At 39.6% G+C, this 23967-nt stretch overlaps 1 protein-coding gene across 1 annotated transcript in view; it reads right to left on the bottom strand.

The window, feature by feature from the left end:
- Nucleotides 1-12468: 12468 nt before the first annotated feature.
- Nucleotides 12469-23967, bottom strand: part of LOC137262022 (uncharacterized) — a 32632-nt gene continuing 21133 nt past the window's right edge. The window contains exons 2-6 of the mRNA XM_067799818.1: nt 19292-19633; nt 15904-16455; nt 15439-15546; nt 14337-14899; nt 12469-14035 (exon numbers count right to left, since the gene is read on the bottom strand). Coding sequence (XP_067655919.1) covers nt 14775-14899; nt 15439-15546; nt 15904-16455; nt 19292-19633 — 1127 coding nt within the window. The 3' untranslated portion in view covers nt 12469-14035; nt 14337-14774. The remainder of the gene's footprint in view (nt 14036-14336; nt 14900-15438; nt 15547-15903; nt 16456-19291; nt 19634-23967) is intronic.

The raw sequence follows: 23967 nt of genomic DNA, 5'->3' as shown, positions 1-23967 counted from the left end.
TGATTTTGCCATGTGTACACAGAAAATGGTAAAATGTATCTGTGCAAGCAATAATGGTAACAGAGACCATTTTAGATGTACCTAAACACTTTTTCACCAAGACAAGTTTCACTTGTTTTCACTAATGCAAAAACTGTGTTAAAATAGGCACCCGTGACCAACCATCCCGTGATGGGTGCTGAGTAACGCTAAGAACCGTTCAAACACTACAGCCCACTTTAAGCAGATGGACCAGGTTCAACCAATCGGCTTGTCACGTCAGGTTCTGTGCGCAACGATTATTATTATGACACTTTGTCTTGTTATTGGGTCTTGGTACCTTGAATTTTGATTATGCAAATTGTCACTATATTTCATTGCCTAATGAAGACCTCCAGGTTCCAATTGTCTTCTGATAGCTGTCAGCCTCAGTTTAGCAATATTAGCTTCCTGCTTCTGTATTGCTGACGTACAGCACCTCTGTAACCTTGATGTTGTCGGATTCCACCCACTCCATGGTGGGTGGGGAGCAGGTGTGTCGAACCATAAATAACTCATTATGGCTACCCAACAATAACTGATTCTCATTCAAAGACAAAGAGAAGACATCTTGACTTAGACACTCTTTCATCTTCTGAGGATGAATCAGGCACAAAGAATGTGGATTCTTGGCCCTGTTGTTTGGTAGGAGAGGGAACTGAAGGGCAGCCACTTAAACTGAACCCCTTCGTAATTTCTAAATCTATTTAAGGAATATGTGGTACTGTGAAGAACGTTACTTGCCAGCGGTTCGGATCGCTGCTTACTTAATGTGCAAAGAAAGAGCTGTCTGTTAATCTGCCAATGCACACATTGTATTCATACAGAGGCATTGTACATGGTCGTGCAAAGTGCCTCTCTGACATGTCAGAAGAGGAGATTGTATCAGAAATGAAGTATCAGTGTGCAACATCAGTGGAGCGGTTCAGCAGAAAAGATGGTTAAACGTTGATTAAAACAAATACCTATCTTGTCACTTTTGCACTCACAAAGGTTGTATCGTCGACCAAAGCTGGTTATATTCGTATCAGGCTTGATGTGTGTATACCTCGTATACTGCGGTGTTTTAAATGTCAGCAGTTTGGGCGTGGGGCTAAATCCTGTCACAACTCACTGGTGTGCTGCAGTAAGAATCATGAAAGCACTAACTGCACTGATACCATCCGATGTGGTGGTGAACATGTGCTCTTAAAATTCTTGTCCTGTTTTCTTTTACAGTCTGAAATTCTTAAAGTCAGATATACCAATAGTATATCTTTCAGTGGAGTTAAGAAACTGGTTGCCACTGACTCTTCACAATCTACTTCGTCAATGACGTACTCTGATGCAGTCTCCTCTCCTGTAAAAGTTGATACTGGGTAATCTACTTGAGGATCTTCTATCATGGCGAAACGACAAGTTGACTTAACTCCAACACAGTTTAAGAAGTCAGAAACTAATGGATTACAATGTAAACAAAATTATAATCAATTAGTAAAACGAATAAGATACCACTTGCAAATCCTTATTTACAGACGGGTCCAAGAACGGTGGGGCAGTGGCTTGTGCCACGGTCATTGGATCCAGGACAATATCTTCTCCTCAAAAGGCGGTTTTAGTATTGTAAAATTATTATCCCCCTGTCACGGTACGTAATTCCCAACACATTTGCAGTATATTTAAACGTTACACTTTTTTCAATCGTATGTGTATGTGTGTTTTTTATTTCTGGCTAGATTTGTCTTCTATCACCAATGGTGAAGGGATGGCGTAAATCCAGCTAGGGTCCATACAGGAAGCAATATACTGTAGTTTCCATGGTCCCTAGTACGGTGATCTACCCTCCGGTGTTGGCAATCTATACTAGTTTTATGTCCATATCTGTGATAGTCCGGTGTGTTTACGTTCTCAGTATATTGATTTCAATATTGATATAAACTGAATTGTTCTCGTCACTATATAGCTGCAATATGGCCGATGTGACGCTAAACATTAACCAACTCACTCACTCGCTGTTTTGAAGGACTGAAATGATAGAAAAGATTCTTTGACAATTTTACAACTGCCACAACAGTTGTTGTTTCTTAATTTAACAGATGATTTTAAAGTTATTTATCTTTGTCTCAAAGCAGAATCTTACTTGAACCTTTATTTTGGACATCTAAATCACTGTTTTTGGTTTATTTCGGCTTGATCGAATAGGATAAATTGATTCTTCTGAAAAAGATGCATTTCACCTAAATGTGAATGCACTTGAGAATTTCTTTTCCTGAATTGCATAAAGCTGTGTTGCTCAGCTTTTGTATGTATGAGTGTCTTCTAACATATCTTTGATAGTTTTTTTCAGCATTTTATAAAGGCAGGAGGATAGCGTTTCTTTTGGCGTTTAGTGTATTCATCCATATCATTTTCTTCCATATCATGTCATTCCTTCTGAAACGGATTATTATAAGATGGAACTATTCGACTTTGATTGCCTTGTGTCAAAGCTTCAGCTTTAGAAGAAGACAACAACTGAAGGCAACGATTTATGAAAAGTAAATCATAAACTTACCACAAACAGGGTACGCCGATGAAATCATCAAAATTAACGTCTGGTACAAGAAGGTTTCCATGACCGTCGGTAAATGTTACTGACTCCTGTCCTGTAAATCTATCACAACCCTTTCCAGAGTCGCAGTCCGACGTGTCACAGATTCAAACATGGCTAAAAAATGAGGTGATAGGACAAAGGTTGTTAACAGATAGCGTTTATCGATGAAACATTTGCTAGATGATTTGTATATAAATAAATATTTTATCACTGGAAGTTTGAATTAGTAACCCAGAGTGTTAGTGGCTGCTGTATCCTCGAGCGGGGTAAAAGCACTCTAAACTCTTCCTCATGAGAGGGTACGTAAGTCCCAAAACATTCAAAGTACATCAAAACGTTCCACTGTTTCTAATCGTAGAACAACCGTCTTTTCAAATCTATGGCTAGATTTCCTGATTTTAACTTTCGACACTGGTTTTAAATTGCAACTGTGATATTCTATTTGTTTTACTGTCCTTTGGCGACAGGTTTATTTATGAAATACATATCTTCCATTTCAGTATTAAATGTTCTCGTCACGATATGGCTGAAATATTGCCGATGTGACGTTAAATTTAACTCACGCAGTACAAATGTTGCTCGAGATAGTGATATTCTTGTTATGGTAACAATTACATAAGTTTTATTGTACCTTCTGACACGTTATAATGTTTTACAGATTAAGATGAAAATGCATTAGAGTGTGTTCGGGTGATCCTGGCACAGTCAGGCTGGTAAGGCTTACCATCAGGTCGGGATCTTGCCCCCTCTACACGCAGCCCAGGCAGCGAATGAGACGTCTCCTATGAAACGGTGACTAATGGAACCCACCAAGAACTTTTCGGAGAATATGTAGGCCCCCCAACACTGCAGTCTCCTGCATTACCCAGAGTGTCAGAAAGGCTGTGCCCACACATGGAGAACCCGGAGTTCAAGGATGTGCCTCGAAGTCAATGTCACAGGCAGAGACGGCAGTAAGAGCAGCAAGCCATGCCATTATGTCAGTTGTGATGTGCTGCTTGTACCAAGGAAGGGGTCATGTACGGAAGCACAGTAGGCCCATACACTTAGGGGCAAAAGAAACGATACCACATTATTGAAGACAATTAATCAAAGATGACAAAATATAAACAGAACATCAATGTTGTAATTTGAAGACAAATGGGTGAGGAGTGTGGAACATCAAATTCATCAAACGAGGTCAATAATTGTGAGAGATAATGGCATAAAACCACATGATATTTATATGTCCTGTATTCAATCACTCCAGCTTTATGAGATAACACAATGTCAGTGACACAGAGACACGACTGTGAGTCAATATCGAGTGTGGTCACCACCGGCATCAATACAGGCTCTAACACGACGTCGAACAGATGAGGTCAGACGTCTGATCACGCGAGGAGGTATCCTGTTCCATCCCTCCCTCAAAGCTTGGATGAGGGTTTGCCTGTTCACCGGGGCGCCTTGTGTGGCATGAATCTGTCTCCCAAGATGGTCCCACAAATGCTCAATGGGTGAAAGGTCCGGAGAGCGTGATGGCCATGGCAGGACAACAACGTTGTTAGCGTTTAGAAAGCCTTGAACACGTCGAGCTGTGTAACATGGGGCGTTGTCCTGTTGAAAGACGGTTCTTGGATTCTGTTGCAGGAAGGGTAGAGGGACTTGGTCGATATAACGCTGCCCATTCAAATTCCCATCCACAACAGCCCGATCTGTCTTTCTGTCACCACATATCGCTCCCCCACACCATAACGCCTCCCCCTCCAAACGGCTCAACCTCCTGCACGCAGCAACGTGCCGTCCGCTCTCCTCTGCGTCGATGCACTCGTTGCCTGCCATCAGGTCTGTCTGCGCTGCCAACCTTGAACGACACGTGCCCATCTCACACGTTGACGTCGATGTTCACGCCTCAGTGCTACACCACGGTAGAGTCTGTAGGCTCGGATACCATGCATGAAGAAGTCTCCTGGACACAGTCCTCCGGCTGATACGATGACCCAGGACAGTCGCTGCTTGTGACGTCACAGTGAGAAGTCGGTTGCGCAAATGCAGTGCGCGCAGGTACCGATCTTTAGCTGGGTTCGTGACCCGAGGTCTGCCACTCCTGGGCCTGTCCTGTGTCCTGCCTGTCTGTCTTTAACGGGTCATTAGCCTGGTCATTGTAAGTCGGGTACAACAGCAGATCCTTGCGACGTGAGTGTGTGTGACGCCAAGCTGGATCATGCCAATTGCCCTTTCTTTCTCTACTGTCGATAATCTCGGCATGGTCGCAAATGTAATCGCAAAATGTAGATATCGACAAACATTTTCATGTGCTTTCATACCGAATATAGTCACGTGTATCATGCGTGCACGTGCACTAAACTATTGCGAATAAGTTCATTTTTCTGGCTTCTTGTTTTGCACGTGCATCTTTGTTTCATTGCGCCAGCCTTGTTGCGTTTGGGTGAATGTTCTTAGCCATAATTTCTCATAATATTGACGTCCAAACACCACTTATCACCTTTATAAGTTTGGTATCGTTTCTTTTGCCCTTGAGTGTAGTGAAATTGTTTTGGGTGTCACTTTCTCCTACGTAAGACATACTGTCTTATACGTAGGACTTACTATCTCATACGTTATATATCTCCTTCATAGGACATAATTACCACCCACGTATGACATAGTATTCCCTGCGTAGGACATACTATCTGCTATGTAGTACCTCTTATATCCTGCTAAAGGTTCGGATTATGAATTGTGGTTATTAAGTTGAGAAATGTTTGTTTATGCAGGACTTAAGATAGTAGAAAATGCATATTCTTAAGACGAAGGCAGTGTTACGACACAGTGTTATTTTGTGTGTATGTGTGTGTGTGTGTGTGTGTGTGTGTGTGTGTGTGTGTATGTGTGTAACGTTTGGGTGACGTGGACCTTGATCTAATACCAATTATGGGCATTCTATCTTTCTCACCTCTCCCTCTCTCTCTCTCTCTCTCTCTCTCTCTCTCTCACACACACACACACACACTCTCACGCACGCATGCACAGACACAGAGGAGGTTTGAAGAAGTTTCGGATGTGAAATTCTCATATGGCTTGTCTTCATAGGCTGGGTCATATATAATGCTCGATTTGTGTTTTCGTGATTGTTTACAAGTTGACATGGATCGGGTGGAAAAGTATTGAATGCGGTGTAATGCAATACGGCAATAAAGGGAAACAACTGTCATTATAGTTGTTTGTATAAACATAAGGCAACAAGTGCGCATAGACTGCCACCGATAGCCTAAGACTGATGATAGTTAGAAGAACCACGCCAAGTGACCATGGCGCCATTGTAGAACCGCACCAGCTGACCATGGTGCCATTGTATTGATTGATTAATAATATCCCGTCTGATGACGTCGCACTAAAAGTAGATATGGTTGTCTATACTTTACACAGATCTAGCTCAACTCTGGCAATGCCTGATGTTTATGTTCAGTCACACCATGTTAACTAGCTGTGTATGCTTATGGATGTCATAGCAGATTGGTTCAGCACTAAACACCTTGCCTCTTGTACAGAGTGGCTACAGGACACGTGTGATTATCTTACAGTCAAGTTGTGATTAATTTATATCATAGTGTGGATAAAGTGAGTTTATCTAACCTACAAACGGATCATCATTGACATGAGACTACAATTAGTTAAAATGAATTCACTTTTATTACAACACAAATGTAGTGTAGATAAATTAAGTGTGAGGCGGAAAATGTGACACAAGGTGTTGAGTATTCAGTGCATATTTTAATCTTCTCAGCTTGAAGCAAGATACCTGCAACATACAAATATCTCTATTAGGTAACAGTCACTGAGCAACAGAATGAAAAATATTTCTGTATAATGCTTCATCACCATGCTATATACCTACACCTGATATTGTATGTTATACACAAAGTTCAGTACTGATATTCCGACGGAAGTACAGATATAAACTGACAATTAGTTCAGCTTACACATAATACCAAGATAAACATTGAGTATTTAAAGATATGATAATATGATTAGAATTCCAAACATGAAACATAATACCAAGATGAACATTGAGCATATAAAGATATGAAAATATGACTAGAATCCCAAATATGAAACAATTTTTACCTACAGTTGGACTGACATACATGTGATTGTAATGAAAATGTATTTCTACTTTACAGTACAATGAAGGATAGCACCAACAAATTCTAACAGCTTGTTCATAACAAATTCTGGAATACATATGAACGGTATACACTTCAGAATGATGAACTCACCCCCAGGAGACTTGCTCAACAGCGAAGCCAAGCTTGGAGTGACATCAGTCACCACGTACTGACGCTCAAGCTACCTCACAAAAACACAAATACACTAATACTTGAAGGTTCAAAGTTGACACAAATGCTAGAATAGTTAAATAACAATGACTGGATTTGTGAACAATAAAAACAGAATCCTGAGACAGAAAATGTAAATATCATATTCTGCCAGCCTGTGTATATTCACATTATCTATCACGACTGCTGCTGCACGGTGTGTTGGCAAGGGGAACTAAGGATTGCCTGTTCTCGCGCGAAAGGTAACTCATTGACAGCGATTCCAAAACATAATATATACTTGGTAGGTACATGTAAGACAAATTAAAACTTACAAAATGCATCAGTACTACATTAATATAAAATTGTAGAGCAATGTTAATTCATGATTTGCAGTTCGCATATACTGTGGTGGGCCATTGCTCAGAAAAAACGGACAGACAATTTCATCTGTACAATAACAATTATAAGAAATCACATACACATCAAGTGGGTTTTCTGTAGTTGGTATACAACGCATGTATGAAATAGCTTAAGGAGTGTACTCACATTGAAATATAGGTGGAACAATGATGAACGAGCGTGATAATGTTCTTTGTGACCGACCTCGGCAAGAGCGTGCTTTCTTCTGCCGAGTGTCCTGACGACTTTCACAAAGATTGTTTACAATTGAAATACTTTAGTGAAGAGCGAATTGATTTGCAACCAAATAACAGTAACTGTAAAATATATGGGAAGGTTATGAAATCTTACTGGAATTATGTATTTACAATTTCCTGCCGGAATTTGCCGAAGATGGGCGAAGTTTACGAGCTATTATTAAAACACATGAAACTCTCTTCACATAAAAAAGTAGGTCGAACTAAAGTTTGAATCTGAAATCGATGAGCGATTGTCAGCTTTGGACATGTTGAGACATAATGAACATGATTGTGTATTTCTCACTCAGCACCCAAGCCATATCTGTTTCAACAACCCTTTCACTTACAGCCAGCTCACTTTGCTTTGTCATCTGTCCACAGCGATGTGCGAGCTATATGGCTGGTCTGTGACGTCACCAACACACTTTGTGACTTGCTATGATAACGAGTGATCCAGATATCTTTCGCCTTGTGTGCCTCTATATCAGCGAGATATATTTAACTCTGACTAGGCTTACGTTTTGAATGAATGGTATCTCGCTACCACCCCACCCCATGTCGACAAGGTCCAAATCTTCAGCCTGGGCTAGGTCCACAAGGGAGAGAATATCCACGATAGTTTTCATCCACTTACTGATTTTAGCATTCATGTCTTTTGGGGTCCATGTCAGGATCCAGGGCGGCTCTTACTTTCTCTATTAAGGGCTTGAAGAGGGGTCCAAAATAGCTAGCATAGCAAATAGATATTGCAAGCATATAAAAAAAGTAGTTTGCCAGCATTTTCTCAGTTACTATTCAATATATCGCTTATTCTTTCCTTTATCATCAAAGTCTTCATTTTTCTTCCAGATGTCCTCCTTACAGGTTTCCAAAGTTTGTTCCCACATTTATTCAATGCCCTTTCACTTCTCTCTCTTGATCAACTATAGTACCTGTCTCTACTGGACGCAGGGTATCATTCTTAGCATCAGCAGCTGCATCCACCTTAGCTCGCTTCTGCAGAGGCTCACCGCCCTTTTCCGGGCACCAGGTCCTCACGCGACGTTGAAGACCGTTGTTGTTTTCAAATACAATATCACACTCGTAACAGGAGGGTACGTTTTCGTCTTGCGGGGGTACAGTATTCTCGGCCAGCATGGAGATGTTATCTCTTTGAGTGTCTGGAGACAAACGATAAGGTGGTTCAGGTTGCTCCTCTTTTATAGATATGCCCCCTGTCTCAATGTCTCTTGATTCTGATGGATGATTTATCTTTTATTATCCCAGAGTATGCCAGCTTTTGTAACTGCATTAGGTTGTAGTCTATCTGACTCAAGAGTGGTAGGTCGTAGATCAACAGTCAGATTGTCATACAGTTTTTGCACAGCTGCCTCATTGTCTTAGGCTGTATTGGATACATCGGCTAGATCTAAGTCCCACGCGAATCCAAACCCATTGATACCACTCTGTTGCTTTTGAACTTGTATCTCAATGCACGTTGCAGAGAATAAGCATCCTGATTAGCTAACCACTTCTTGATGCGATGTAAACCTATATCAATGTTTCCTTCACTTTTCATGATGTAATATAATTTTGACGGGCCTGTAAAAGATACTGGATACGTGTTAAGTGAAGTAAAAGAATGCAAAACCCATAATTATAAGCTAACACTAAAGCACTTTCTCGACTCTCCATATTGAATCACCTGGCTTGGTATCTCTTTCAAAGTTCATTATGTGACCTACTTGTCATTGAAAGAATGTAGTGCTATTATTAACTATTTTGATGTGTGTCTACTTTTAGTGTGACGTCATCAGACAGGATTAACCAATCAATACAGTTGGCGTGGTTCTCTGTTTTAACTATCATCATAAGACACGTCTGTGCACGCAGATTATGACTAATCTCCAGCGCATACTAGAAATATGTAGCAAAGTGCAACATGTACTAGTGAACTAACTGCAACGCAACAATAGAGCAAACTGAACGTGAGGCAGTAACGTACACCAGTCGGTCCAACACATGAAAGTACTGTGCAACAATGATACTACCCATTAAAAGTCTAGACTCACTTAAAACACTTACTATATGTACTTATACATGTATACATGGTTACAATGAAGACGAATTTCTCCACCAACTTGGGGTAAACAACTTCAAACCTTATGCAGATTAATTGCACGAGGATGATTCATCAAATTGCTGAAAAGTATGAGCAAATATCGTGCATTTGAACTGATGGGTTTGCTGTAAAGATTTGATAAGAATTTCCCATTTTTCACCCAGTCTCATCATTTGTTGAAAGCACGACAGTAATCTTTTCAACTTTACCAATTTGCTTTACTAAACATCAGTTCATGTGTAAACAGTACCTTTAAACAGAATGGAATATTTGACAACACCTAGTTTAGAACAGTTGACTGAAGTGTGCGACTAGATTTACACTAGTGAGTCTAAACTTTAGATGGGTAATATAGTTGATTTGTGTTCTGGTCGCGTCTCACGAGTGCAGAAATAGTGTTTCGGGGGCAGTGCAAATGTGCAACCAGTAATCGTTGAGTCATTCCCCTATGGCCTCATGACGTTGTGCAGACGTTAGCCTTGGCATCCTATGCGTTTCAAATGCCGTTTAATTTCTTCAACGATCGCAAGTGCAGGGGTTGATCTTTCCAAACTGACAGTATTGTGTGACATTCATTTGCTCTGTTTCTTTTTCCCGGAATGCACGTGAAACAACGTACTACAGGCCTCAAGGACGAAACCACTGACGTCGCAGAATGTGGCACGTGCATGCACGTTAGATACATGTCATTAGTCTCTGAGTTTAAATCGTTATGTGTCTATACGGGTTTGATAAATTTAGATTTAATTTTTTTGTATGCACAGTTTCTTTATGTGCCTAGTATATAACGATCGATATCACTTGGCGCCGGTGCCTTGTGACAGATCGCAATGGGGTACACGGTAAAGTGAGCGCATTGACATCACATGGCCGTAACCTGGCCATTTTTCATGGAAAGCTGGTGCATTCCACGTATTGCACGTGGGCTTCTTGCAGTACCTGTCTCATTTCTTCACATCGATCCTTCGTAGCCGAGCTGATAAACCCGTCAAGGTAGAGAGCAAAGGGTTGCAGGTCCGAAACCAGGTGTCGCCATAATATGTTGGAAGTTTCTATTAATGTGATATTTTACGATCAGTGATAGCAAGACAAACAGGACAAAGTTTCAACACCTTGGTTTAGAAATCACTGTCGTATCTCCTGATTATATAGTGTAACCAGTTGGTACGACCTTGAAAAGACTGTCTGAGACGACCGCTATGGCCAGGTTGATAATTTAGAATTACATTTAGGCGATTGCGGATGGTAAGTGACTGGACCTGAGCAGCAAAAAAGCCCTCTGTTTCACATTTTTTAGACCAGCCAACTTCATCCTGGCGAAGGAGTCGGTTGGATTGGTATTCTGTTCCATCCACTGCATGTACCATCCACATGCAATAGCTTCTCAGACAGTTTCTCCACAAAGGACCTACTCTGAGCAGACTTCGGTCACCCGGTTTACGCTCATCGCTGGATGGGAAAGTGAGTATGGTTTTACTTCGCATTTAGCGATATGCAGCAGCATCACGACTCCAGAAATTGTACCCGTGTTGGGAATAGAACCTGGCTCTTCACCTGATGGTTGACTGTTGGACATGGCGACGCCTGGCAGCAGCTGTCTGTGAAGTTCCTGCTTCGAGCAGTCCAAGAGCACGCTCTCGTTCGTCTAATGTCAGTCGTGGTATTGTTTCAAATGACTGCTCTGCCATCGACTCCTTTGCATTAAATGCATGACGCCTTTTGTAATGCACGTGCATTTCCTTTTTCACAATACCACATTGCATTATCAACATAATGAGGAGAAGATGTGTTTTATCGACGCTACCTGCTTCCGAAAACATGACGTGGATTTGAATTCGGACAATAAGTCATAACCTTGTCTTTCTTTAAGCATTTCAAACGTTGGATAACTCATTTTCAATTGGTATATTTTTTGCATTAATATCTTTAAAGATCATCCATGCGTTTTCCAAGTTCATCAGTATACAATACTAATATGTAGATGTATATAATATGGAAATCCCAGAATATTCTGGACAAGCAGGGGCCATACTGCACTGGGATGCGGACAGTTGAACAAGTTAGCGGGTAGGAGTTCCATCCACAGGAGTGCACACAGACCCATGATGGCTGCACGCTTTGGTAAACATTCGCTTTGAACGTTTCTGTCTATTTCGGCTGATATGTTTACGGAGGGTTTTTTCCGTATACATGAAATGAATATAAATTGTCAGTGGTAATATCAATCATTAAACTTATTGTTTAGGCATGGAGCGTGTATTGATTGGATTACAGTAAATCACATCTTTTGGTAATCATTAACAATGCCTGTACTACAACTGCAAATGTCGAAGGCGCCATATTCCTGTTTATACCGACTACATTAGTCTAGAGGTCCATTAAATGTATTTCTTTATTTATTTCTTTATTTATTTATTTATTTATTTATTTATTTATTTATTTATTTATTTATCATGCAGTTACGGTAATGTCAATCCTTTGATCCCAGAAAATCCATGTCTGTTTATGACTGATGGAGTACATTACAAAGCGAAGACAGAAATTCAAAGCAATACGTGCTTTAACATAAAAACCTACTAACAACCAGATGACCTAACGCGGTAAGCTGAGTGATCAGGAGAAAAATATGTCACTGACGTCATGTATTACTACACACATATTTGTGACGTCATAGACATTCCACGAAATTTAGTTTCTTTATTTGTGGCATTTAAAATCGCATTTTCTAAAATCGTAATGCAAGAATAACATCGTATGACAAAAAGAAGATTACAGTCGTGTGTTTTGAGATGGTTAATATTCAGCATTAAGAATAACCACAATGCATTTAACTCTCAAAGGCTCGCTAAATATAATGTTTATTTCCTATGAAACACCCAAACACACACACACGCACACGCACACACACACACACACACACACACACACACACACACATCTGGAACATCTGGTTCGACTTATAATGACTTACACACATCATAGGTCGACTTGGCCTTGTCCCATCGCTGGTGCGGTATGACACGTTTACCCCAATGGGTTGGCAACGATATTCTCTCATTCTGCCTACGGCTAAAGACAACACAAGTCATGGTCTGTTGGTCACAACTGTGTAGGCAGAATGAAAAGGCGATAGATAATAATTGACACTACCTCCCCACATGACAAAAATAACAGAGCTTGATTTTTTGGTGCCTTTATGTGTCTTCGGTTTTTTGTTTAAGTTGTTTTGATATGCAGACTGCTTGATGAAGCCTTGTTATGTGGACATTCATATACTGTATATGATTTTGTTGCTTACCGATTTCTTACCTAACAGTTACACCAACGTACAGACTGGTTTCTCTCTAAATAATATTGTGCATCTAAATTACCTACAACGTTTCTTGAGTTTAGGTATCTGTAACTTAAACAATCTAAAAGGCACAGATCCTAATTATTTTTGGCTAAAAACCTAAGAAAGAAATCTAAACAAATTATGAGGGCAGCAATAACTGGATAACATCAGGTCCAGATAACATCACAAACACAAACAAGTTCCCACCTAACATGCAAAACCTCACACTTAATCTCTTCAAGCATATCTGGACGTCATTTAACATATCCACATCTTGGAAAACAGCCAGGATGGGGGTCAATCCTCAAAACAGTGAAACCAAACAACGACCACGACTCCCTTCAACCGATGTCACCCAAATCCAGCTCATGTACATATAAAACAATTGGCTTAAACACCAAATCCTCACTAAAAAACTTATCAAGGAGGACCTGAGTGGTTGTACGCCAAAGCGACAAACGTTAGACCATGTGTTACCTTTGGATCATGACGGTAAAGTGGAGCAGGCAGAAAGACGATACACCATGACCTTATTAATTCACTTTAGTAAAGCTTTCTATATGGTCCAGCACAACGCTCTCATCGAAAAAACCAATCAGGCTCGTGTTATGTTGTTGTCATGGGCAAGTCCATTTCCAAATTAGGGGTAGCCTGATTTTCTCATTCTGCCTACACTTTTATCATGTCTGTAGGCAGACTGAGATGTAGGCCAAATGAGAGTATACCTTGGCAACTATACAGTGTGGGACACTTATGTATAAGTCAGACTTGTCCACTGTTTACGGTCACTTCTTGAACATTCATGATCTAATCGATAGTTATTTATGAAAAAATGATAACGGTACTGTTATACTCTAAGTTTGTTGACCTAATTGCGGGGTCTTAGACGACCCACTTTAAACACGTGCATAACACACTACAATAGCATTATGGATAGGTATAAGTAACTTCGTATGTATTGCAATAGGACAACAGTGTTTCTCAAGGACCGTATCGATTAATTGATGATCAGTATTCACTGTCACACGTGCATCTGTTCATTAGGTCGTGTCGTGCCCTTTGTATACACATCTGAAATCAAGTAAGATGTTTCTATAAATACGGTGAATCATACATCCTGTAATTCTGGCAATGTGGTGACAAATTTCCGATTACTTTGTTTTCGCCAAGCAAAATAAAGGGTAAACATTTTCTTACTCATTTCATTTCAGTGGACGCCATCACTGTATATGACGTGTCACCAAGTTTCAGGTTTGTCACTTTGCTTGTCTATCATGAGATTCTAGAGTGTGTGGTATAACGTTTACTTAATTCAATGGTATTTTAATATCGAAGAAAATGACAAAATGTTCGCATTACCGTAATGCCTCACCTTTTACATATGAGGGGACGTCAAAACGTTTTCAGAACTCACTACCTAAAGGTGTGAAACAGCTATGCCTGCAGTAGTATTGCATACATTAATCATTCATGAGATGCCTCAACTGCTCCACCAGGGATGATATACCATATACCCTACTGATATCAAGGAGAATTCTAAAGCTAGGTACAGAGCTGTAGTTCACGTCCTCACACCAGAGGGCAAACAGAATCCACGAGTACAGTCCTGACCGGGTACCCAGTGATTATAAACTCTTTCGAAAATTTGAAGTCTCATTTGCTTGGAAGACGATTTAACAATGATGCTGAACGCAAGGCTAGAACAAAAGCTTGGTTTAGGGATCAATATATTTCCAGGCCATTGCCAGCTTGCTTAAAGTGTATTGAATTGGAGGAAGATGATAGTTAAAATTGAAGGTTTCAAAGCTGCTCAGTGAATATTGTATATCCTGTTCTCAAAACTGTTTGACCTCCCCTTGTGAGTGCTTTCAATACTTGGTGAATGTTCAGGAGGGGGCTCTTCGTTTGAATTCATAGGCAAGTCATCCTCCATTTCTGAAACAATCATAATAAATAGACTAGTTAAATCTTGGGAGTTTCAAGGAAGTTTATATTTGACACCTCTCATTGAGTACTCAGACAAAAATGCTTAATAAAAAATGGATCCTTTAAGGATCGGATCATGAAATAACACATAATAAGAGGTAAGGGAAACCCGGAAAAACACATTTCCTAGAAGAAAGCCCAACGGCAACAAAGTCTAAGAACTGAAGCCGAGTGGCAGTGATGGGAAAGTCCAAAGATCACTGGCGGGCAGGCTTCGTAATACGAAATATGTACCAGGATCTCTGATGATCTTTGGTTCCATCCCCTCTTCCATTCCCGCTGGTTTTTGGTTTGTTAGCCCCTATAGTTATGGATGGGTATACCTTTATGTCATGTTTGACAACATGCCAGTCCTATCATAAGCGTACACACATTCAAATGGGTAATAACATCCAGATCTTTGACGTAGCAGATGACCCACTATGCTGTTAACCATCTTCAGTGCTGATATGACAAATGTTACATGTGATAATGTGTGAACCTCCTACCTCTCTCTCCGCGTTTCCTGCAGACATATACAACTATGGCGACGGCTATTGCAGCAACGACAATTCCCCATACCGAGCCAACAATAGCGTAGACAAGGTCGCTAGAGTCTTGAATAAGAAACGCATACATCCTCAGTTAAAAGTGACATGACTTGATCAAACTTTCTCCTCACTCTCCTTCAAATCAAATTTGGTTAAAGAGTTATTATCTCACTCAAGAGATGAATCAATACAAGGTTTAGTTCTTTTCATATAGTATTTAAACCTTATAGAAAGTGTCCTATAGTATTTAAACCTTATAGAAAGTGTCCTATAGTATTTAAACCTTATAGAAAGTGTCCTATAGTATTTGAACCTTATAGAAAGTGCCCTTTGTGTTAATGCAACTTCCGATATGCTGAGTATGTTATAAACAATTACAGCATTCGAGGAAAACAAAAAGTCATGAAATGGAACTTTACAAACTTTCAGTAGATGATGCGATGGTTGTACTTCCTGTTGAAGTACCAGTGACATCAGCTCCAGTTGATGTTCTGTCTGTCGATGACCTCTCTCCAGTAGATGATGCGATGGCGGCACTTCTTGTTGAGGTACCAGTGACATCAACTCCAGTTGATGTTCTGCCTGTGGATGATCTGTTTCCACTAGATGATGCGATGGTTGTACTGCCTGTTGAAGTACCAGTGACATCAGCTCCAGTTGATGTTCTGCCTGTGGATGATCTGTTTCCACTAGATGATGCGATGGTTGTACTGCCTGTTGAAGTACCAGTGACATCAGCTCCAGTTGATGTTCTACCTGTCGATGACCTCTCTCCAGTAGATGATGCCATGGCGGCACTTCTTGTTGAGGTACCACTGACACCAACTCGAGTTGATGTGCTGCCTGTGGATGATCTGTTTCCACTAGATGATGCGATGGTTGTACTGCCTGTTGAGGTACCACTGGCATCAACTCCAGTTGATGCGCTGCCTGTCGGTAAGGTTTTTCTACTAGATGATTCGATGGTTGTACTTCCTGTTAAAACGTTACAGACGAGACAAATGACTGAAAGGTGTCTAACCTCGCAAGTCACATTTTGGTTTCTTCATTGAACATGCGAAACTTCAAGAAAAGGAGTAAAAAATAATAAAAAACACACTAAACTTGACAGGTAAAATGTCATATTACGTCACTGATGTTGTCTATTTCGACATACAATTACAACGTACCATGTGTAGTCATACACACATCGCCACATGCTTCATGAGTACGTCTAGAGACAGATACGCACTTTGTAGTACTATCGATAGATACACACTTTATCCCACTGACAGATTAACAATAAGTATGTGCTGTTCCACACACATAAACTTGTAGCTGAGATTCGTAGTTGCATGATAAGACATAATGAAAACATCAAAGGTATAGTTATCAATGATAATGAATATAAACTGAATAAATATGCTGATGATACTAAACTATTCCTGAATGGGACTGAAGAGAGTTTGTACTCTGCAATAGACACAGTTAATACCTTTTCTTACAAAATGTCAGGTTTGAAAATCAATTTGGATAAATCAAAAGCAATATGGATTGGATCAAAAGCTAAATCTACTGATGTGATATGTAATGGTCTAAACGTTGAATGGGTAGTTTGTGAATTTGATGTACTAGGTATAAAATTTACACCAGATCTTGAAGATCTCTGGGTAATTAACACTAGAATAAGACTAGAAGAAATTAAAAGAATCCTGGCGTCTTGGGGAAATAGAAATTTAACACTTATTGGTAAAATAACAGTAATAAAAACTCTAGCAATCTCCAAATTGGTTCATATTTTCAATTCCCTGCCCAACCCACCAGCAGATTTTATTACTTCTATAGAAAAAATGTTTTTTAGAATTTGTTTGGAATGATAAGAATGACAAAATAAAGAGGAACATAATAAAAAATAACTATGAAGAAGGAGGTTTGAGAATGATCGATATTAAAACATTTATAGACGCTTTGAAATTATCTACGTTACGACGATATTTCGGAAAAGGTGAAAAGGAAAATCCATGCAACATACCTTTCAAAGACATATTTGATTAAGGAGCAAATTCTGATACCTACATTAAGATTGAAAACCCTTTTTGGTAGGATGTACTAAAACCATGACAAATATTTCACCTAAAAATTATATTGACCCAAATAACATCAATGAAATTCGATCAAAACCATTATGGCTTAATCACAATTTCAAAACTTCATTAAACTATATAAAGAATGGGCAGATAAAGGGATTATCAATATTAGGGATCTCTGTCATAAAAATGGACTATTCTCATTGGAATCTTTAAAAGAAATATATGATATCCAAGGTACTTTTTTAGATTATAAATATTTACAACATATATTTTCAGACTCTTGGAAAAAAACCCTAAACCTATGTCATTTAATGGCAGTTTGGTATTTAAATATTAACCATTGCCAGATTTGTCTCATAAAAACATCTAAAGGATGCAGAAATTTTTATGATAAGCTTATTTCCAGTGATATATACCAAAATGTTTGTGAAAAGTGACAGCTATTATTCCCGGAAACAGACTTTGACTGGGAAAAATATTTACATGATACAGAAAAGTTTTGCAAGACACAAAACTCATAGATTTTCAATATAGATCTCCACAGGGTGCTATTTATACTAAACGAGAATTGCTTAAAATGAAGTGAGCCGATAGTAATATATGCTGTTTCTGCAAGGATCTAAATGAGAGTGTTTGTTAAGTGACACATACTTTTGGGAGAAAATTACAAATTTGGCTTAACAATTCATTCCCTCATCCATTTCACTTTATAAAACATCTGGTTTGGTTTGGTACTCTACACCGAAATACATTACTAAGTCACATCATCATTGCAGCCAAAGACACATTTACATATGTGGTATTAAGAATATACACCCTAACATAACTTCATTTACAAAAACCGTAAAAGAAATTTTCTTTGTCGAGAAAAAAATAAGATAGGCCATTTCAATCATAAATGGGGCCCTCTTTTCCCAGTGCTTGGATAAATTGGAATGTTTCTATATATCTGTCATATATCACCTATATCAACCTGTATATGTCTATTATCATAATGTCGATATAATTTCTGTATATCATCCATCGATATGTACTTCTGCTTTGTACATGACACAATATGTAATAACCTGAACCAATAAAAATAATAATAATAACAATAAAAATATAAAAAAATCAGGTACATAATTAGGGACAAGATGTAGATGTACGTCAGCTTTGCCCAGACTAATTGATACTCTCTATATCCTCATGGAAGTGTTTCGTGAAAAACGACAAACACATGGCTCAGTCATTCTGGAATGTTTGTGTTCCCATCTTAACCCCTGTGAACTCGAATTTCTCACATCTGTTTTCATGTTAACCCTTGTAAATGTACAAAGTAGTTGCTCTCAGCTGCATTGTCCCGATAGTGAGGATCATTCTATATTTGACAGCTGTGGTACTTCTGTAAACTGTTTCCTCTGATTATAGAGTCTGTGTTCACTGCAAATTGAATCTTTGTGAATGTCATTCATACCTCAAACGTCAGGATTTCAATTTGAGGTTTCAGACTGCGAACTTCAGTTAGCTGAAATCAGGATATAAAACGACAGTATTCGGGTTTTACATATGTTTTGCTATAAGACCTTCCTTTCATCTTATAATTAAAGAATCTTGACTTTGGAAAAAAACAAAACAAAAAAAAAACCAAAAAAACTTGTGTATGTGTATTCTCTGGATCCTGTATTCACCTAGTCTCAGTAAGTATGTGCTGTTCCACAGATACATTTTAAACATGTGTATTCCTTGGATTCTGTACTCACCTAGTCTCAAGGGGCTGCTGGTACGTGACTGACCCTCTGCCGTTTCCTCACACCACCACTCAGAACCATCGTCAGCACCGGAACTGAGTCTGAACGTCACAATGTGACTCGTTGATGTACAGTTGAAATCGATACTACCATCGATGATGTTGCTAACATTGGACGTTGTCACTCTACAGGATGACTTGGGTTGCTCTTCTGTCTGAAAGATTTCTGTTCCGTTTCTAAACCAAAAGATAATACGTCCTCCGGGAGTGCTGACGTCACTGTCACACTCGAGGGTATACTGGTCCGTCTGTGAACTGGTTAGTCGGAGGCTTGTAAGGTTGACAGATCCTGTTGCTAAACAACACAGCTACTTTCAGTGTAACGTTCTTTTAAGGATATAGGGTGGTCAGTGTACATAAAGCAGAGCTACAAGGGATCGGAATTTGCGTATAACAAATATTGTGACCTTTCGCTCATGAATGATTTCTCTCTCTCTCTCTCTCTCTCTCTCTCTCTCTCTCTCTCTCTCGTGGATAAGTGGTGAGATGGTGAGGATAAGTGGCGTGGATTTGTGGATGAGTGGTAGGGTGGAGAGGAAAATAGGTGGGGATGTGTGGATAAGAGGTAGGGTGGTAGGGATAAGTGGTGGGGACGTGGGGATTAGTGGTAGGGTGGTGAGGATAATTGGTGGGGATGTGTCGATAAGTGGTAGGGCAGTGATAATGAAAGGTTGAGATGTGTGGATAAGCATTTGAGTGGTGCGGATAAGTGGTCGGGACTCGGGGATAAATGGTAGGGTGAAGATAAAGGGTGGGATGCGGAATAAGTGGTGGGGATGCTGGGATAAGTGGTAATTTGCTGGGAATAAGTGGTAGGGTCGTTTGAATAAGTAGTGTTAATGCAGGACAAAGTGGTGGCATGAGTGCATAAGAGGTGGGGATAAGTGGTAGGGTGGTGGGGATGCGGGGATTCATGCCGGGATGCAGGATAGGTGGTGAAGATGCGGGGATAACTGGCGGTGATGCTGGGATAAGTGGTAGGGTGGTGGGAATAAGTGATAGGGTGGTGTGGATACGTAGTGGGGGTGCGGGGATTAATGGTGGGGATGCCAGGATCAGTGGTCTGGATGCGGGGATAAGTGATTGGGTGGTGGGGATAAGTGGTATCACAATGTTGAAGTGTAGTCGATGGGTGGGGATGCAGGATAAATGGTTGGGTGATGGTTGGATGATGGGGTTTTAGGATTTGGGGGATAAGTGGTGGGGATGCGGGGATAAGTGGTGGGGATGCTGGATAAGTGGTGGAGTGGTGGCTATAACTGGTGCTGTGATGGAGAAAAGTGGTGGAGTGGTGGGGATAAGTGGTGGGAATGCGGGGATAAATGAAAGGTGGTGGGAATAAGTGTTGGGGATACGGTGTTAAGATGTAGGGATGCAGGGATAAGTGGTGGAAATGCAGGGATATGTGCTGGGATGGTGGGGATAACTAGTGGTTTATCGGGAACAGGGAAAGGTCATATTCCGTTTTTTGCCCATACAAGACATTTTGGCATCATTTGAAATTTAACCCTTCTAAAAAAATTGTACCTCTCTTACTATTCACAGATTACCACGAACAAGAAACTGGCGGTCTGTAAATTCTCTTGATTGTATAAATCTAGTTAAACTGAAATATTAAGCTAGCAATGCCCTCGACGTCGTGATGACCCCGTTTACTCCTCACGTGGACAGTTTGTATCGTGAGACAATTCCAAGATGCCTCTCACGTGTAACTTCGTATTTATCCTATTTTGCATTAAAGTAAAGGACACTTTCCGTAATTGTGAAACACTACGTGAATAGGAAACTGTGTTTATAATAATTCAGCCCTCGGACGGGATAATAACTCTTTAGCCCAATTTGAAGGACAGTGAGATGAAGAAAATCGTGAATCTAGTAACTGAGGATACATGTGCATCTTATCGAGAAAATTAATTTTGACAGAACGGGGATAATGAAAGCAAGGAAGTGATACAAATTTATGAGAAAGTGATATTTTGTACATGACCATATCGTACGGTGAGTAGTATAAGTAATGGGTCTTCTAACTCACATCAAATATCTAAGGTAAATAATATCAATAACACGATCTAGACCCTCTTTTTCACAAACTCTAAAAAAAAAGACACTACCGGTCTGCGTTCACATAAGGCTGGGTTTGTACACATAAGGTGACCTTGGGTCCTTTCAATATATGGTAGTGACCCAAATGTTTAAAAGTACACGATTGATAAAGTGCTGAGCTGGCTGAGCACAATGTATGCGATCGATAAAGTCTGCACCAGTGACATACACTGTAACATGACTACAGTGTACGAGTTAAAAAGGCAAGTACTAAGTCTCATTGCTTTTTCACAAGCGGTCTATGTGGGTCGTCATGGAATACCTATAAAATAATTACAGTTTAGATGTAGCGGGATGGTCGGGTGACTTGTAGTTGGCTGTCCGCAGGACACTTCATTTGGCTGTCTTGCAGGACCCCCTATAATGACCTCAGCAAAACAGTTTAATGTGTATCTTATGTTATGTCATTGGGTTTGATAATAAATGCCTTTTGGGCTTGTTGGATCCCTTGTTTTATATATTTTTTTCTCCTCCTCACTTATAGATGATGTTTTATGAATTTTCAATTGAATCTCTTCTTTCATTTTCTTGTATTTTTCTACTTCGCCTAAGATCTAACGAAACTCATCTTCTGAGATTTTATTGTCATTGAGTGCATCTGAAACATGATATTCTGTCGTGCTTAACTTTGCTCCAGCAAGAAGTCTAATTCCATCGTGTTTCTTTGCTTTATGATTCAATTTGTGAGCAACAAATTTAAACATCGACCCAAATGTTCCTGTCACTGTGGCTGCTAATTTAAGTCCTAACACCACCGGTGCGGCTACAACTGTTGTCAACAGTCCAACTTCTACTGCTCCTAATCCCATGCTAGTTGTCATTAGGGTGATATCTGCACCATCTATGTAGTTTAATGTTCTATTGTATTTTTTATGTAGTGATGTCCACGTATCATGCCCTTGCTATAGCCGACGTTTTATTTTACATATCTGTTTCAATCCGTCTGCAATTCCCTTGATATTTCCTTCTTCATCTACAGCTGGATACAGACCCATTCTATTTGTCTTTAATATGGTGTATTAATTAGTTTTTAATTATACGTCAAGTTAATTTTTGATTGATATAGTTTAAGCCTATAAAGTTTAAATTATTGTATATGCAAATTCTATTGATTAAAATATCTGTTCTATCCATAATATGAACCCCATCGAGGCTTATTGATAGTTTTTAGCTTTGTATTATTATGATTCGACAACGTTTAATCTCAGGTGTTTTTATTCCAAATTATTGACAGTCCATATAAAAGTTCTATTGGATCGGTGGGACTCTTTGCGAGATATACGTCTATAATTAGTGTTGTGTGTGATTTTAAGCTATGAACCCAGAAAATAAAGACGATGGTAATGGGATTTAGTGTGAATAATTAAAATGGCGTCTGAGTTGACTGTGGCTAACATGTTGCCAATGTGATATGGTATTCGTAACACTTGTATAGAAATTATCTACTGATATCTACTGAACAAAGGACGTGAGAAGGAAGCCATTGTTAGTAATTTCGGAAACGAGGTGGGTGGGTGAACTCCCACCGATGACGGGAACTTCAAATCGTTTGTAAATTTTGTTCATAAGCTTATATTTTACCATCTATTCCTTTCATCAAACCCTCTGGTATCACCTAGGTCTGATAAACCAACATAAATGCATCTTTTTATTCGCATTCCTGGCTCTTGATTACTAGCCATTTTGTATATGTAGTGCTACGTTTAGGTGTCCTATATTGACAGTATTGTTTTTGGTATCTACAATTGATACTTTTCATTCGGGAATATTACCATTTATTAATGTTTTATACAGGCGCGATGAAAATGACTTGGTGCGACCCTCATTATTTTTCTGTTCTAACCGGGACAGCTCTCAACAACGTAGAAGGACGTTCATTTTGTATGTTATTCGTTGTGCTAAGCTGGTCTAGATGAAAGCATAACTCATGGTATGGAATTAGCTCTGATACTTTCGAACCAGTGACGGCAGACTGAGGGTTTATATCACTTGTTGCGAACCCTAGTATCTTCGCCAACGGTCGAGCGAGTCTCAGTGTGTTTTTTCATATTTTTGTTGTCTAACACCACTGTTCCGTTTGAGTCATTTATTTTAAGTTCAGCTCCTAAGGGTTTGAAAATTTCATCGTCGAGAGAACACACGCTGTAGTATCCATTGGGTATTAAGCGTTTGTCCCCATTAATGAATATCTCATTAGTACTTTTGTTGATGTTTGTCCATCGTGTATAGTACGTTATATCGAGTTGGCCAGACGTGTTATCAATGGCGTGTATAAGCTGAATGGTCTCAACGTTCGTTATGTCCGGAAGAGTAATGTATATAAAATATTAATCATATACAATAATAAATATGTATAAACCCAAAGTACGTTATAAAAAAAACGACAACATAAATGCCTCCGACTTCACACAAATGAAAATCTTGGTTGATGCGGATGGTTCGTATTTCAAAACCCAATTCATGGATGTGTTTGAACATTATTTGGTTTCTGCCATGAATGTGAACACGGCACACACATGGTTTAAC

Source organism: Haliotis asinina, chromosome 14 (assembly GCF_037392515.1).
Source record: "Haliotis asinina isolate JCU_RB_2024 chromosome 14, JCU_Hal_asi_v2, whole genome shotgun sequence".
Taxonomy (NCBI): Eukaryota; Metazoa; Mollusca; class Gastropoda; order Lepetellida; family Haliotidae; genus Haliotis; species Haliotis asinina.
This window is presented reverse-complemented; position numbering and strand designations above follow the sequence as displayed.